Here is a 13,692-nt window from a genome sequence, read left to right on the forward strand (position 1 = left end):
GTTAGAGAAGCAGTTGTTTTCTGAAGCACATAGAAAAAGAGGACCTACTACATTCAGAATAAGCGGTGGATTGTACGCATATATAAAAGCAGCAGTAAGGCAAAACAGCAAAGTTATCGAAAACATAAGACCTATAGTCTATAAATATGTATTTTCCTTTCAGGTTTAGAGCTTCGTAAAGAGCTTCATTTAAAAGAAAGCAAAACAAATGTAAATGGCATGACAAATCAATAAGCATTAGTTATAAAGTGAAAAATAGCAAATTAGCAACACAAAATACACTGGAGAGCTTCTGTCCCTAGCAACATTTCAAAGCACAAAACAAAAGGATGGAAATATTGGAGATTGACTTCAACTAACCTACATGTGACCTAGTCTGGGATAAGGGTCCCGAATGTGGCAGAGTATCGCCCTCTTGCACTTTTGCAAGTTTACCGCACAATATCCGCTAAAGCTTGAAGCTTCTGATTACAAAACTAATATTTTTTAATAATACCTTATGAGTCATAGCTACCATCATATTCAGGTTTAATTTGTTTCTGGAGTTAGAAAAACTCATTTCCGAGACCATTGTCTCCTAATAAATGTTTTATGAATGCCTTTTGGGATATGTTTTCCTTATCAGAAAATTGTCCATTTAAGTCATTTAGCAGACGCTCTTATCCAGAGCAAAAATAAACTCCTTATCTATTACTCTCCTCAAACAGCTCTGACTGAGGAGTGTGCTGAGGCAGTCAAATAAGGAGTGAACTACATGACTGCTCTCCTAAGTATAGTAGTGTCTCTCTCCAGGCCTCTCCAAGAGCAGTCAGTTAGTGTGAGGAAGGAAGGACGGCCCCTTACTTTACAGGCACCCAAGACTCTCCCTCAAAGCCCCTGGTGATAGACTGAGCGATGGAGGACTCCATCAGGTCCACATATCTAACCACCAGGGGAGCATAGAGGTCCTGCAGGTGTTTGTGGAATTTCCCATTGCACAGGTGATCTAGAAGCAGAAGAAGAGAGAGAATAGAGAGATTATACAGTGGCTTGTGAAAGTATTGAACCCCCTTGACATTTTCCCTATTTTGTTGCCTTACAACCTGGAATTAAAATGAATTTTGGGGTGGTTTATATAATTTGATTTACACAACATGCCTACAACTTTGAAGATGCAAAATATTTTTTTGTTTTGAAAACAGACCCACCTTTTGCAGCAATTACAGCTGAAAGTCTCTTGGGGTATGTCTCTATAAGCTTGGCACATCTAGCCACTGGGATTTTTGCCCATTCTTCAAGGCAAAACTGCTCCATCTCCTTCAAGTTGGATGGGTTCCGCTGGTGTACAGCAATCGTTAAGTCATACCACAGATTCTCAATTGGATTGAGGTCTGGGCTTTGACTAGGCCATTCCAAGACATTTAAATGTTTTCCCTTAAACCACTCGAGTGTTGCTTTAGCAGTATGCTTAGGGTCATTGTCCTGCTGGAAGGTGAACCTCCGTTCAGGGTGATGAGAGGTGTTGGGTTTGCGCCAGACATAGCATTTTCCTTGATGGCCAAAAAGCTCAATTTTAGTCTCATCTGACCAGAGTCCTTCTTCCATATGTTTGGGGAGTCTCCCACATGCCTTTTGGCGAACACCAAACGTGTTTGCTTATTTTTTTCTTTAAGCAATGGCTTTTTTTCTGGCCCCTCTTCCGTAAAGCCCAGCTCTGTGGAGTGTACGGCTTAAAGTGGTCCTATGGACAGATACTCCAATCTCCGCTGTTGAGCTTTGCAGCTCCTTCTGGGTTATCTTTGGTCTCTTTGTTGCCTCTCTGATTAATGCCCTTCTTACCTGGGCCGTGAGTTTTGGTGGGCGGCCCTCTCTTGGCAGGTTTGTTGTGGTGCCATATTCTTTCAATTTTTTTATAATGGATTTAATGGTGCTCCGTGGGATGTTCAAAGTTTCAGATCTTTTTTTATAACCCAACCCTGATCTGTACTTCTCTACAACTTTGTCCTTGACCTGTTTGGAGAGCTCCTTGGTCTTCATGGTGCTGCCCCTTGCTTAATGGTGTTGCAGACTCTGGGGCCTTTCTGAACAGGTGTATATACTGAGATCATGTGACAGATCATGTGACACTTAGATTGCACACAGGTGGACTTTATTTAACTAATTATGTGACTTCTGAAGGTAATTGGTTGCACCAGATCTTATTAAGGGGCTTCATAGCAAAGGGGGTGAATATATATGCATGCACCACTTTTCCGTCATTTATTTTTTAGAATTCTTTGAAACAAGTAATTTTTTTCATTTCACTTCACCAATTTGGACTATTTTGTGTATGTCCATTACATGAAATCCAAATAAAAATATATTTAAATTACAGGCTGTAATGCAACAAAATAGGAAAAACACCAAGGGGGATGAACACTTTTGCAAGACACTGTAGCTATACATATTGTTATATAGTTTGATTGTTATTATAGCTATAAACACTACAGATTGGCAGTGATCTAGGCAGAAGAGAGAGAGAGAGAGAGAGAGAGAGAGAGAGAGAGAGAGAGAGAGAGAGAGAGAGAGAGAGAGAGAGAGAGAGAGAGAGAATACAGTATTGATATTACAGCATAAACTTCTCAGAGGGGCAGGACCAAGTCATGTGTGTGGCACAGTACAGTGTGTGTTTTATTGTTTTATTAGTCAAGGGTTAAAGGAATCTGGTCTGAATGGAAGAGTGATTCTATGGTGTTTCCTGGAAAAAAGCTAGAACCACTTTTAGCTATTTAAGGTGGGTCAAAACTTTATGACTTTTGACTGGGTGGTTAAGCACTTTCAGTCCAACTTTTTCCTTGATGTTTATTGGATGGAGAAGGCCATTGGTGTATATAGAAGAGAAACATGAAACATACAGTCAGTGCGGAGGAAGTCGTTGAGCAGCTGGAAGAGAGGGAAGCTGTCCCAGCTCTCAGGAGACTGGATTTCCAGAGCAGCATCCATGTCCACGGCATACATGGCCAGGAAGGTCTCAGCGTGCTCCGTCATCAGGTCAGACCACCAGGCAAAGGCCTAGACACATACACATACCACGGACAGGACAGGGACAGAACCAGGGAGGGGGTGAACGGTGAACACAAGCCCCAGTCAGGGTGTGAGGATGTGGGGATGAGCAGGCAGGACAGAGAGGAGGCAGAGCAGACTTGGGAGGATCACACACATTCTGGAGCTAATCAGAGCTCTAACAAACCCGCGCCAGCTAGCACTGTGGACTGATATATCATGTGTAGGTAGGTAGACCATTAAATGTAGTGATTATATGCAGTTAACTGTAGTAATAGATGTATGTAGCCTTGCAAACCCATGTGTACTCCAAGAATGAGTAAAACCAATCCACAGCTCTTTCTGGTGAAGACTAAAGGGGTTGGGGCTAATTGAAACCTTAGCTAGCCTCCCACCAATGTGAGAACAAGTTTACAATACATTTATACACAAAGCCAATAATAGCATAATAATATCATGAAGCTGATTAATTCTGTTCTATTCATTGATCAGATATCTCTAGATTGAGGGAGGGTCATAGCCGGGGGGTGGTGCCTTTTCTCATGCAGACTGCCGTGGAAAACTCCCTACATGCTCTCCAGGACCAGGAAGGAGCTCGGGTTTCCACCATTCACATCGTTGCCATACCAACAGAACACTCCTCATTAGATGTGAATGTGATACAGGTCATGTCCATGCACTGCATTCAGCCATATAATAGGAAGTAGGCACACTGACCGAAGACTGCAGCACATAGCTTATCTACTAGGTACAGGGTTTCCAGAGGGACAATTTGTGGACAAACCAATAAACTTGATATGGTTTCCCCAGATATTTTGGGACTACTAGTTAGGGTGAACAATGGTACTTAATAGGTCAGAAAGAGGTATTTATCCATGTCTGTTTCCATTGACCTTTCTGCTTCTATTGATTTTGCTGCTGTGCTTACAGTCTGGGCTTGGGTTATTTGCTATTCGTTGGAAAAACTTGACGGGACGAATAATCCTTCCTGTTATGCTGCATGCTTTTATTTCATATTGAATCAATCCTCCTGGAAAAACATCTGCCATAGAGGGACTATACAGTGGCTTGCGAAAGAATTCACCCACTTTGGCATTTTTCCTATTTTGTTGCCTTACAACCTGGAATTAAAATAGATTTTTGGGGGGTTTGTATCATTTGACCTGTTTGGAGAGCTCCTTGGTCTTCATGGTGCCGCTTGCTTGGTGGTGCTCCTTGCTTAGTGGTGTTGCAGACTCTGGGGCCTTTCAGAACAGGTGTATATATACTGAGATCATGTGATAGATCATGTTGCACTTAGATTGCACACAGGTGGACTTTATTTAACTAATTATGTGACTTCTGAAGGTAATTGGTTGCACCAGATCTTATTTAGGGGCTTCATAGCAAAGGGGGTGAATACATATGCACGCACCACTTTTCCGTTATTTAACTTTTAGCATTTTTGGAAACAAGTTATATATATTTTTTCATTTCACTTCACCAATTTGAATTATTTTGTGTATGTCCATTACATGAAATCCAAATAAAAATCCATTTAAAATACAGGTTGTAATGCAACAAAATAGGAAAAACGCCAAGGGGGATGAATACTTTTGCAAGGCACTGTAGCTAACACAGCACAGGGGGACAGCACTGCAGTCAAGTCCTCACTTACCTGTCTGACCACTTACATGCCCACCCCTTCACCGACTATTTACAATGCTATAAATCATTGGTGCTACAGTACAGGCAGCAGACCAAGTTGTGCTCCATCATCATCATCATCATCATCACTATCATCATACACAGGGCAGGGGAGAGAGTGTGGACTCAGGGAGAGGAGTGGGTGGGGATGGGGGGAGGGGGGTTATAGTTCCAGGGAGGAGGGACGGATGGACAGGTAAACTGGGGGCTCCATCCTATGTTGGGGGAAGGGAACTCAGGCAAGGCCCCGGCCTCTACAGCATGCCCAGCCCCATTGCTGCAGCAGGCACCATCATTCACAACAGTCCCAATACAACAGGCCCAAAAGAGCAGTCCTGGACTGTACCAACACTTCAGAGAAAGGGGGGCAGGGCATCTACTGGACATGCACAAACCATTACAGGGTTAGAGGGGGGAGGGGTGTTCTCATTCAACTTCACCACATACCTCTTTGCCCTGCAGGGAGCGAACATCACCGATCATACGGACAGTGAAAACACAGGGAGGATAGTCACATGAATGTATCTACAGCATCAAGCATTTATTTAAAGGATTACTGAGTGGAGGAACAATTCTTAGACGGAAGGCGGGAAAGCAGAGAGATGGAAGAGGAGAAGCCGGAAGGAGGAGGAATGTTCTAAATGTTCAAAGAGAGTGAACCGTGATTTGAAACCGAACTTAAAGCTGGATGGAGGAAGGAGAGGATATATGTTCATGGTGGAGTTTGGGATTCAATCAAACCCTAAAAGAACCACCCAGAGTATACTGTGGTATAGCTCACTTCAACATGCTGCTAGAGAGAAGAGGACTAGTCGTGGACATGCTCTATGATCAAAGTGATGTTGTGTAGCCTATAGTATGGCGGTGCATTACAGTCAGCATGTTAGCTGATGTTTCTGAACCAACACACAACAGCCACCCATCCCTCTCTAGTGTATTTCCCTCAGCCTTACAACACTAAGGGCAGCCCTAGCCTCTGTGCAGGCCAACATGCGATAGATAGGGAGAGGTTTGTGATGGGACTGAAGAGAAAGATAAATAATTATACTGTACCGATTGATCTCCAGAACTTGTGACTGCAGCCTGTCAAGCATATGTCAGAGAGATAGAATAAATCTGCTTATCTGCATTAATCTTATTGATCCCATAGGATCACCTGTAGATCTTCATGATCAACATGCTTTTACATTCGTTTATTATACTTTTAGGCAAAAAGATATCTATTTAGTGTTGTTTCTATTTCATGTTCCAACTTCTCAGCTAAAGTAACACTGAATGAGCATGCGTCACCTACTGTACAGTCCGACTAGAAGCAGCTAGCCTACATTACAGCTACCTATACTGTTCTGTACTCTACTGTACATACTGAGCTGAAATCAATCAGGCATTCCCATCTTTCAAGGTAACCAATGTTTTATGTAGCATTGCACCACTTGGATTATGAATGATGAATCCGTGGAGAAGGGAATGGCACACTTCACCACTCTCCCACTTTAAAATGCCTCCTTTGGTAAAAATTGTGCACTGGCACAATGTTAACATCCATTATTCATCTCCCATTAAGGATGTCTACCTGTGTAGTAAATCATTGATGAAAAAGTATATATTTTTAAGTTACCCATGCACAAAGACAGCGTTATATATAAACAGGAAAAGACTAGCTCCCTCCTCCATGCCCATGGAGGAGGTGTCGGAGGAGGTAATGAAGTGAGATAGATAAAGAGAGGGATGAGAGGAGGAAGAGTTACCCACTCACCTCCGCATGATGCTCCTGGTTCTGCTGGAGGACCTCTATGACTAGCTCGGCCAGGCGAATAGTGTCCTCAAGTTTTTTGGCGGGCGTGACTAACCGGCCTACGTTCTCTGGAGCGGAAGGATGAGGGGTAAGGAAGGGGTTAGTTAGGCAGAGAGGGGTTACTAACAGTCTCTGTTAGAATGTTTCCCCCCCCCCATCTATATCGTTAACTCCAGAAATGGTTGAAATGAAAGACATGATAAGTGCTTAAGCTGTGTTTTGGGTTCCCTCTCACTCACACAGACCCCACAGACCACTAGCACTAAAGATGAGAGTGTCATATGGTTTCTAAAGCATGCACGCAATATAAACTGGTACTGGTGCATTGTATGTAGACAGTCAATGTAAGGAGATATTGGACAACACAGTCAGGTAGAATCGACTGACTAAATTAATCCCACGGAGAAACCAAAATCGTTGTTATACTCATGCAAAATGCTCTTGTGCTGTTAATGCTTTTGCTGCCTGGGATAATGTTGAGTTTGTAACAAATATCGTTTGTAAGATCTACGGTGTACCTGGACACAGATTTGTTCATATATCATCTGCTGACATAAAATTAGTTAGGACAATTCAATGTGGTGAAATGAGGTAGTCAGAACATTAACGATAATGTGGCAAAATTAGCAAAACATTAGAACATTTAATTAGACGGCTCAAATTAAATTTGAAATAATGAGGACATAGAACTGTACATAGAACTGTACAGAGATCATTTTAGTAAATTTATCATACCACATTTATCACCTGTCTAAATTTAGAAAATATATGTTCAACGTAGCCTATTTATTCTCATAATCTTTTTGTCACGTCATACACTATGGTTTGTTGTGCGATTATGCACTACCTGTACTACTATGTAGCCAACTAGCCATGCATTCTAAAAAGGACCCTGAACCCCACAGCATAGTTAAAATGGCTGAAGGAGGTCATGCAGTGCCAGAGGAATGGCAGAATACTCCTTGCAAAGCCTTCATGTTGGTCCTTAGAAGTATAATGAGCAGAATGATAATGTAGTGATTATCATTCTCAAATGTATCATACTTCATCCATATCCAATGTGTTCAACTGTTTTATGAAATATGTCATGTTATCAGAGAATGGACTCATCATTTTGCATACAATCTTTCAGATTCTATGTTGTGTGACAATTAAATAATAATAATGCAGAATTTTCCTCAGTGTGTATTTGGATACTGATAGCCAGATATATTGAGGTAAACTCATATTGCATTATTTCTCTCAACACATTGGAGATGCTACCTTTTCTGTGCATATTAGTTTTTCTTGATCAGTTTGAGATATTTTTTTAGCTTTATTCAATACATGTATGATAGTATCAGGAAAAACTATGGAAAATAATTTCATGAATTGAAACACGCACCTCTATATTCAATTCATGAACTGAATAAAAATAAATTTCCCTGAAAATGACTGTTATAAAGTAATACAATCTCTCCACAAATAATTGTGTGCTACATGTTGGCATGCCAAGAAATTAGGGGGAATTTGAGAGGGTTTATGTATGTATTTAAATGTGTATGTGGTTACAGGAGATACATATATATATACATATACAGTGTGTGTGTGTGTGTGTGTGTTTAAGGTACAGTAGGTGTGTATTGGGGTTAAGCTAAAAGTCAAACAGGGCTTCACCTGGATCATTTGGATCCGGCTTTTTATCTTTCTCAACTTGAAAGAGAGAGAGAGAGAAGGAGAGAAAAGAAAGACAAGAAAGAGAAAAGAGGAGATATTTAGGATTATAACACACTATGGTTATTATTTTATGTTCCATCTGACCCTTGACCTTTAGAGAGAACACTGGAAACGTCCCAGAACTCTGCAGGAGTGTGTTAGGTAGCTAATTGACAGACATATCATTGACAAAACTCCCCAGACATACACGTAGGTACAGACACGCTGAAACGTTGAGAGATTAGCCTAAGGAGAAGTCCAAAAGTAAAGAAGGAACTACAACAGGATGTAGTTAACAGTAACAGAAAGACAAAGCTTTAGACCGTCGTAAACTTAGACGTAAGACGAACAACAGCTGCACGAACCAAAGACAGGACACATTGACTGGTGGTGGGTTGAGTTGAGCTGAGATAAAATACATATTATAGGAACACTGTGTGCGTACACCCAATCCTTTCTGTCCTCCTGGTATCTTAGCTCTGCCTGCAGCTGCTGCTCTGCTCTACTGCCTCCCTCTCTGGGTTTCTCTGTCTCTGGCAGTGCCATAGCTTCATACCTGTCTGTCCCAGCGCAAAGCGCGGCGTGGCGTGCCCACACTCACTGACACATGACCAGACGACTGAAGGAGATAACACAGAAGCAATGTAAAAAATGCATTCAAGTCACATGGGTGGGCATGGGCATATGTCCAACCAAAAGAAAGAAGCTTACAGACCAGACCGACAGATCATTCATGTTGGTCACAGACAGATGGGAGTCTGTAGGTCCCTGATAGTAGGACCGCTACAGTGCTGTTGCAGTGTCTCCCCAGACAGACCAGCTCTCTCTCTCCCCACTCGCTCTCGCAGACATGAGCGACAGATAAAAAAAGCACAGAGGAGGAAGGAGGAGTGGACATGGCTGAGAGGAGGGAGGGAGGAGAGACAGGGAGAGGATGAGGTAGGTACTCACGGATGGTTAAATCCATCACTTGTGACGCCAAGCAGAAGACAGGGTGCTCAAACATTTCCCTCTTTCTCCCTACAAAAGAGGAGGATTGGGGCATGCAAGAGGCTGGGGTCAGAGGTTAGGGTGAGAGGTTAAAGGTCAGAGGAGATGGAAAGGCAGAGAACTGCCCTGGGTTGTGTTCATTAGGGCAAACTGTAGCAAAATGTTTTGTAACAGAAAACAGTTCAGGAAGTTCTCCGCTGTTCAGTCTGTTTTCTTTCATTTTGTGGCCTAATGAACATAACCATGGTGAGAATTGACTTGGGTTGGGGCTGCAGATGACTGGGTTCAATTTTCTTAATATTGGACCAACAGCATCACAAGGATAGGGGAAAGAAGTCTACTTGGTATATCTTCCAGATAGTAAGGGATAAAACACCTTAGTATCTTTGGCACCCTAGGTATGTCTTTCTAGTTATTGACTACACATTTTGGATCAATCTGTTGACATGCATGTCAAAGCAAGCACTGCATATGACGTTGTAGGGATACCAAAAGGGTGTTGTGCAAGCAATAACAGAGTACTGTATATCTAATTGAAAGCTAAATGGTGATATGTAATGGCTAGTCCATGCCTATGAAGAAAAACCTTTCCATAATGTGTTGTAGTACATGCAGGTGACAGATGCTGAGTTGTCTGTGTCCAATCCAAGCATTATTTTTCATTGCCTTCAAAACCACTTATCACAGAAATGTGAGGTGATAAATGTGTCGAAGCCAATGAGATGAGAGAGAGGAAGAGGACAGCAGACAGAGGAACAGGGAGAGGAGGGTAATGGTCTGCAGGAAGAACAAGAGGAAAGAAAAGGAAAGAGAGACAAAGAAAAAGAGGGGAAAGGAGAGGGAGAGTAGGACAAGGGGCCCCAGGAAGGAGAAGAAGAGGGGACGAGTAAGATTTATATGATAAATCTTAGATTAGAGGCCCTGGAGTCTAGGGGTAAAGATACAGTCAGAAAAGAGTAGTTGATCAGGAAGTGGGGTTTGTTCAGGGGAAATCTGCTTCTAGCTACTATATACACTACATGACCAAAGGTATGTGGATACCTGCTCATCACACATCTCATTCCAAAATCATGGACATTAATATGGAGTTGGTCCTCCCTTTGCTGCTATAACAGCCTCCACTCTTCTGGGAAGGCTTTCCACCAGATGTTGGAACATTGCTACAGGGACTTGCTTCCGTTCAGTCACAAGAGCATTAGTGAGGTCGGGCACTGGTGTTGGTCGATTAGGCCTGGCTCGCAGTCGGCTTTCCAATTCATCCTAAAGGTGTTCGATGAGGTTGAGGTCAGGGCTCTGTGCAGTCAAGTTCTTCCACACCGGTCTCGACAAACCATTTATGTATGGGCTCGCTTTGTGCACGGGGGCATTGTCATCCTGAAACAGGAAATGACCTTTGCCACAAAGTTGGAAGCACAGAATCGTCTAGAATGTCAATGTATGCTGTAGCGTTAAGATTTCCCTTCACTGGAACTAAGGAGCCTAGCCCGAACCATGAAAAACAGCCCCAGACCATTATTCCTCCTGCACCAAACTTTACAGTTGGCACTATGCATTGGGGCAGGTAGCAATCTCCTGACATCCACCAAACCCAGATTCGTCCGTCGGACTGCCAGATAGTGAAGCGTGATTCATGATTCCAGAGAACACGTTTCCACTGCTCCAGAGCCCAATGGCAGTGAGCTTTACACCACTACAGCCGATGCTTGGCATTGCGCATGGTGATCTTAGGCTTGTGTGCGGCTGCTCGGCCAAACCCATTTCATGAAGCTCCCGACGAACAGTTCTTGTGCTGATGTTGCTTCCAGAGGCAGTTTGGAACTCGGTAGTGAGTGTTGCAACCGAGGACAGACGATTTTCACGCGCTACTCACTTCAGCACTCGGTAGTCCCGTTCTGTGAGCTTGTGTGGCCTACCACTTCGCCGCTGAGCCGTTGTTGCTCCTAGACGTTTTCACTTCACAATAACAGCACTTACAGTTGACAGGGGCAGCTCTAGCAAGGCAGAAATTTGACGAACTGACTTGTTGGAAAGGTGGCATCCTATGACGGTGCTACGTTAAAAGTCACTGAGCTCTTCATTAAGGCCATTCTACTGCCAATGTTTGTTTATGGAGATTGCATGGCTGTGTGCTCAATTTTATACACCTGTCAGCCACGGGTGTGGCTGAAATAGCCGAATCCACTAATTTGAAGGGGTGTCCACATACTTTTGTATATATAGTGCATATTTTTCTTTACTGTAGATATAATATACTATATATTCCAGATCTATACTGTTAAATCAGCACATGCCAGTGGCCAGGATACAGCTAGAATCAAGGTACAGATACATGGGGGCCAGGCCAGCACATCAATAGGGCTTTAATCCAAAACTTTGGATTTGAATGCATTTTTACTCACAACACCTCTACAAAAAGCCAACTTTACCTACAGTACAGTACAGAAGAGAACACCACAGCTAAAGCAGCCTGCCTGAAACAAAGGGGAGTGTTAATTGGCTGAGTGACAAACAAGTGACAACCAATCTGTCAAGTGGAAAAATACTGTATAGGCTGCTTCTCTTGAATTCATGTGGCAAAAAAATAAGAGATGTCAGTATGTTTCTTCAGTGCTTGTTTTCTCCAGGTTAATTTGGTCCAGGTTTATCTTGAAAAGAATCCCACTGTAGGATGCTAAAATTGGAATCAAAGTGGTCACGACAAGTCACTTCCAAAAGAGAGTAGAATGTTTGACGCGCCTGTTCCACATAGAAAGCCCCAGAATGACTGAAAAGTCACTAAAGTACTAAAACAGTTACCATCATCTAAAGAAAATCAACCAGTTACAGGTTTTAAAGCAACAACAACCAAGTACTTACCAACAGAGTTAGTAACTGCTATTGCATATTGAAGGTGTGTCCGTATATGTAAATCATGGCTAGTTACCTTCGATTTTGGCATATTCTGTGATTTTTGCGTAGTTGAGTTGAGCAGCCTGCTCCAGACATTTACGGATGACTCCCTTCACTTCCTCTTGTGGGACTGGAGTCACAATGTCCTTCATCAGCACCTGAGGATGAGGAACAGGACAGGACAAGTCTTCCTTAGAGTCTTTCCACTGAATTACACTTTATTACAGTTTCGTTTTCATTTTCAATGTCCTTTTTCAAGCATTTATATGAGCTTATATGAGCAATGAGATCTGAATCATTCATGAACTGAAAAGTTTCTGTAAAATGAGAAAGAAAAGATTGCAGTCATCTAAATGTACTAACCCTTTCCAGCAAAGACAGCGTGGCCTTCAAGGCTCCCTCTGGACGTCCGAACGGGAAGCAATATCTACACGAGAGAAGCGAGTTGAATCACAATGAAATATAAAAATCACTGCTGACAACAGAATAATGATGAACAGAACAATGGAATAGTATATGATGAGGCCGGATAGATGGATGGATGGCCAGTCGGCAGCAGCACTCACCTGAAGTTAGTGATCTGGTGTTCCAGGATCACACGCAATCGCTCTTTGATTTCTTCAAAGCGCTCCTTTTCATCCACCTTCACTGTTCCCAGCCCGTCAGGCCTGAGGATGACATCATAGAGTACAAACACAACATCAGCCCAGCGAATCATGCGGTATTAGAGCCGCCAGTTAGAGTCCATCAAAACAGGAACAATGCAACAATTTGCACCTAAACAGTGTCATCTTTCAGTTCTCCATGATTTTACTGCTGCTTGTGTGAGTGAAACAGAATCATTCTTCAGCATGTTTACCAAATTTAAATATTATTTCTTACACAGACAAACATCAAATCAAATTGTATTTGTCACATGCTTCGTAAACAACAGGTGTAGACTAACAGTGAAATGCTTACTTGCAAGATAAAACATTTAATAAAAAATACACGACAAATAAATACACAGTGAATAACGAATAACAATGACGAGTACAAATTACATGGCTATATACAGGGAGTACCAGTACCGAGTTGATGTGCAGGGGTACGAGGTAACTGAAGTAGCTATGTACATATAGGTACATTTTATCGTACATTATCTTACCTGATGGGCTCTTGGGCGAGCTGAAATTTGGAATCCCTTTTCTTCCTAAACTTCATTTTTTTGCTTCCCCGTTTCGAGCCAGCCCCTGGTTCTGGGGTCTGGGCGCCGCTAGGTGCCCAGGGGCCCTCAAAACCCATCAGTGGCCCCCAGTAACTGCTGCCCTCTCTGACTTTATAGGGATGCATGGGGGATGAGCAATATCGACATAATGAGACTGAATAAAGCAACAAAAGACAAGGAGGGAAAAGAAAAGAGGAATACGGTGGAAACCAAGGTAAATATAACTGATTAATAAAAAAATAGAACAAAATGATGACATGATAACAAAGTACATGATTAAAATCATAATAAATAACATGCAAAACATTCATGACAAACAAAGACATAACAATGGGAATCATAAAGCAATAGTGCTCTGCTGTGTTTGATGACTAACCCTTTTCTCCTCTTACTATGGCCAGCTTTTCTT

At 42.4% G+C, this 13,692-nt stretch overlaps 1 protein-coding gene across 13 annotated transcripts in view; it reads right to left on the bottom strand.

Moving 5' to 3' along the window:
* Positions 1-13,692, bottom strand: part of LOC121575045 (calcium-dependent secretion activator 1) — a 155,384-nt gene that overhangs the window by 11,021 nt on the left and 130,671 nt on the right. For 4 of the 13 annotated variants that reach the window (XM_041887843.2, XM_041887844.2, XM_041887838.2 and 1 more), the window contains 7 exons: positions 12,643-12,744; positions 12,440-12,503; positions 12,111-12,234; positions 9,149-9,217; positions 6,464-6,570; positions 2,874-3,030; positions 844-985 (listed from right to left, as the gene is read on the bottom strand). In XM_041887843.2, the coding sequence (XP_041743777.1) occupies positions 844-985; positions 2,874-3,030; positions 6,464-6,570; positions 9,149-9,217; positions 12,111-12,234; positions 12,440-12,503; positions 12,643-12,744 (765 nt within the window). Of the gene's footprint in view, positions 1-843; positions 986-2,873; positions 3,031-5,154; positions 5,164-5,760; positions 5,791-6,463; positions 6,571-8,158; positions 8,195-9,148; positions 9,218-12,110; positions 12,235-12,439; positions 12,504-12,642; positions 12,745-13,692 lie in introns of all 13 variants that reach the window. The other 9 variants (XM_041887842.2, XM_041887833.2, XM_041887835.2 and 6 more) reach the window with 5 other exon arrangements.

This window comes from Coregonus clupeaformis, chromosome 10, assembly GCF_020615455.1.
Source record: "Coregonus clupeaformis isolate EN_2021a chromosome 10, ASM2061545v1, whole genome shotgun sequence".
Classification (NCBI taxonomy): Eukaryota; Metazoa; Chordata; class Actinopteri; order Salmoniformes; family Salmonidae; genus Coregonus; species Coregonus clupeaformis.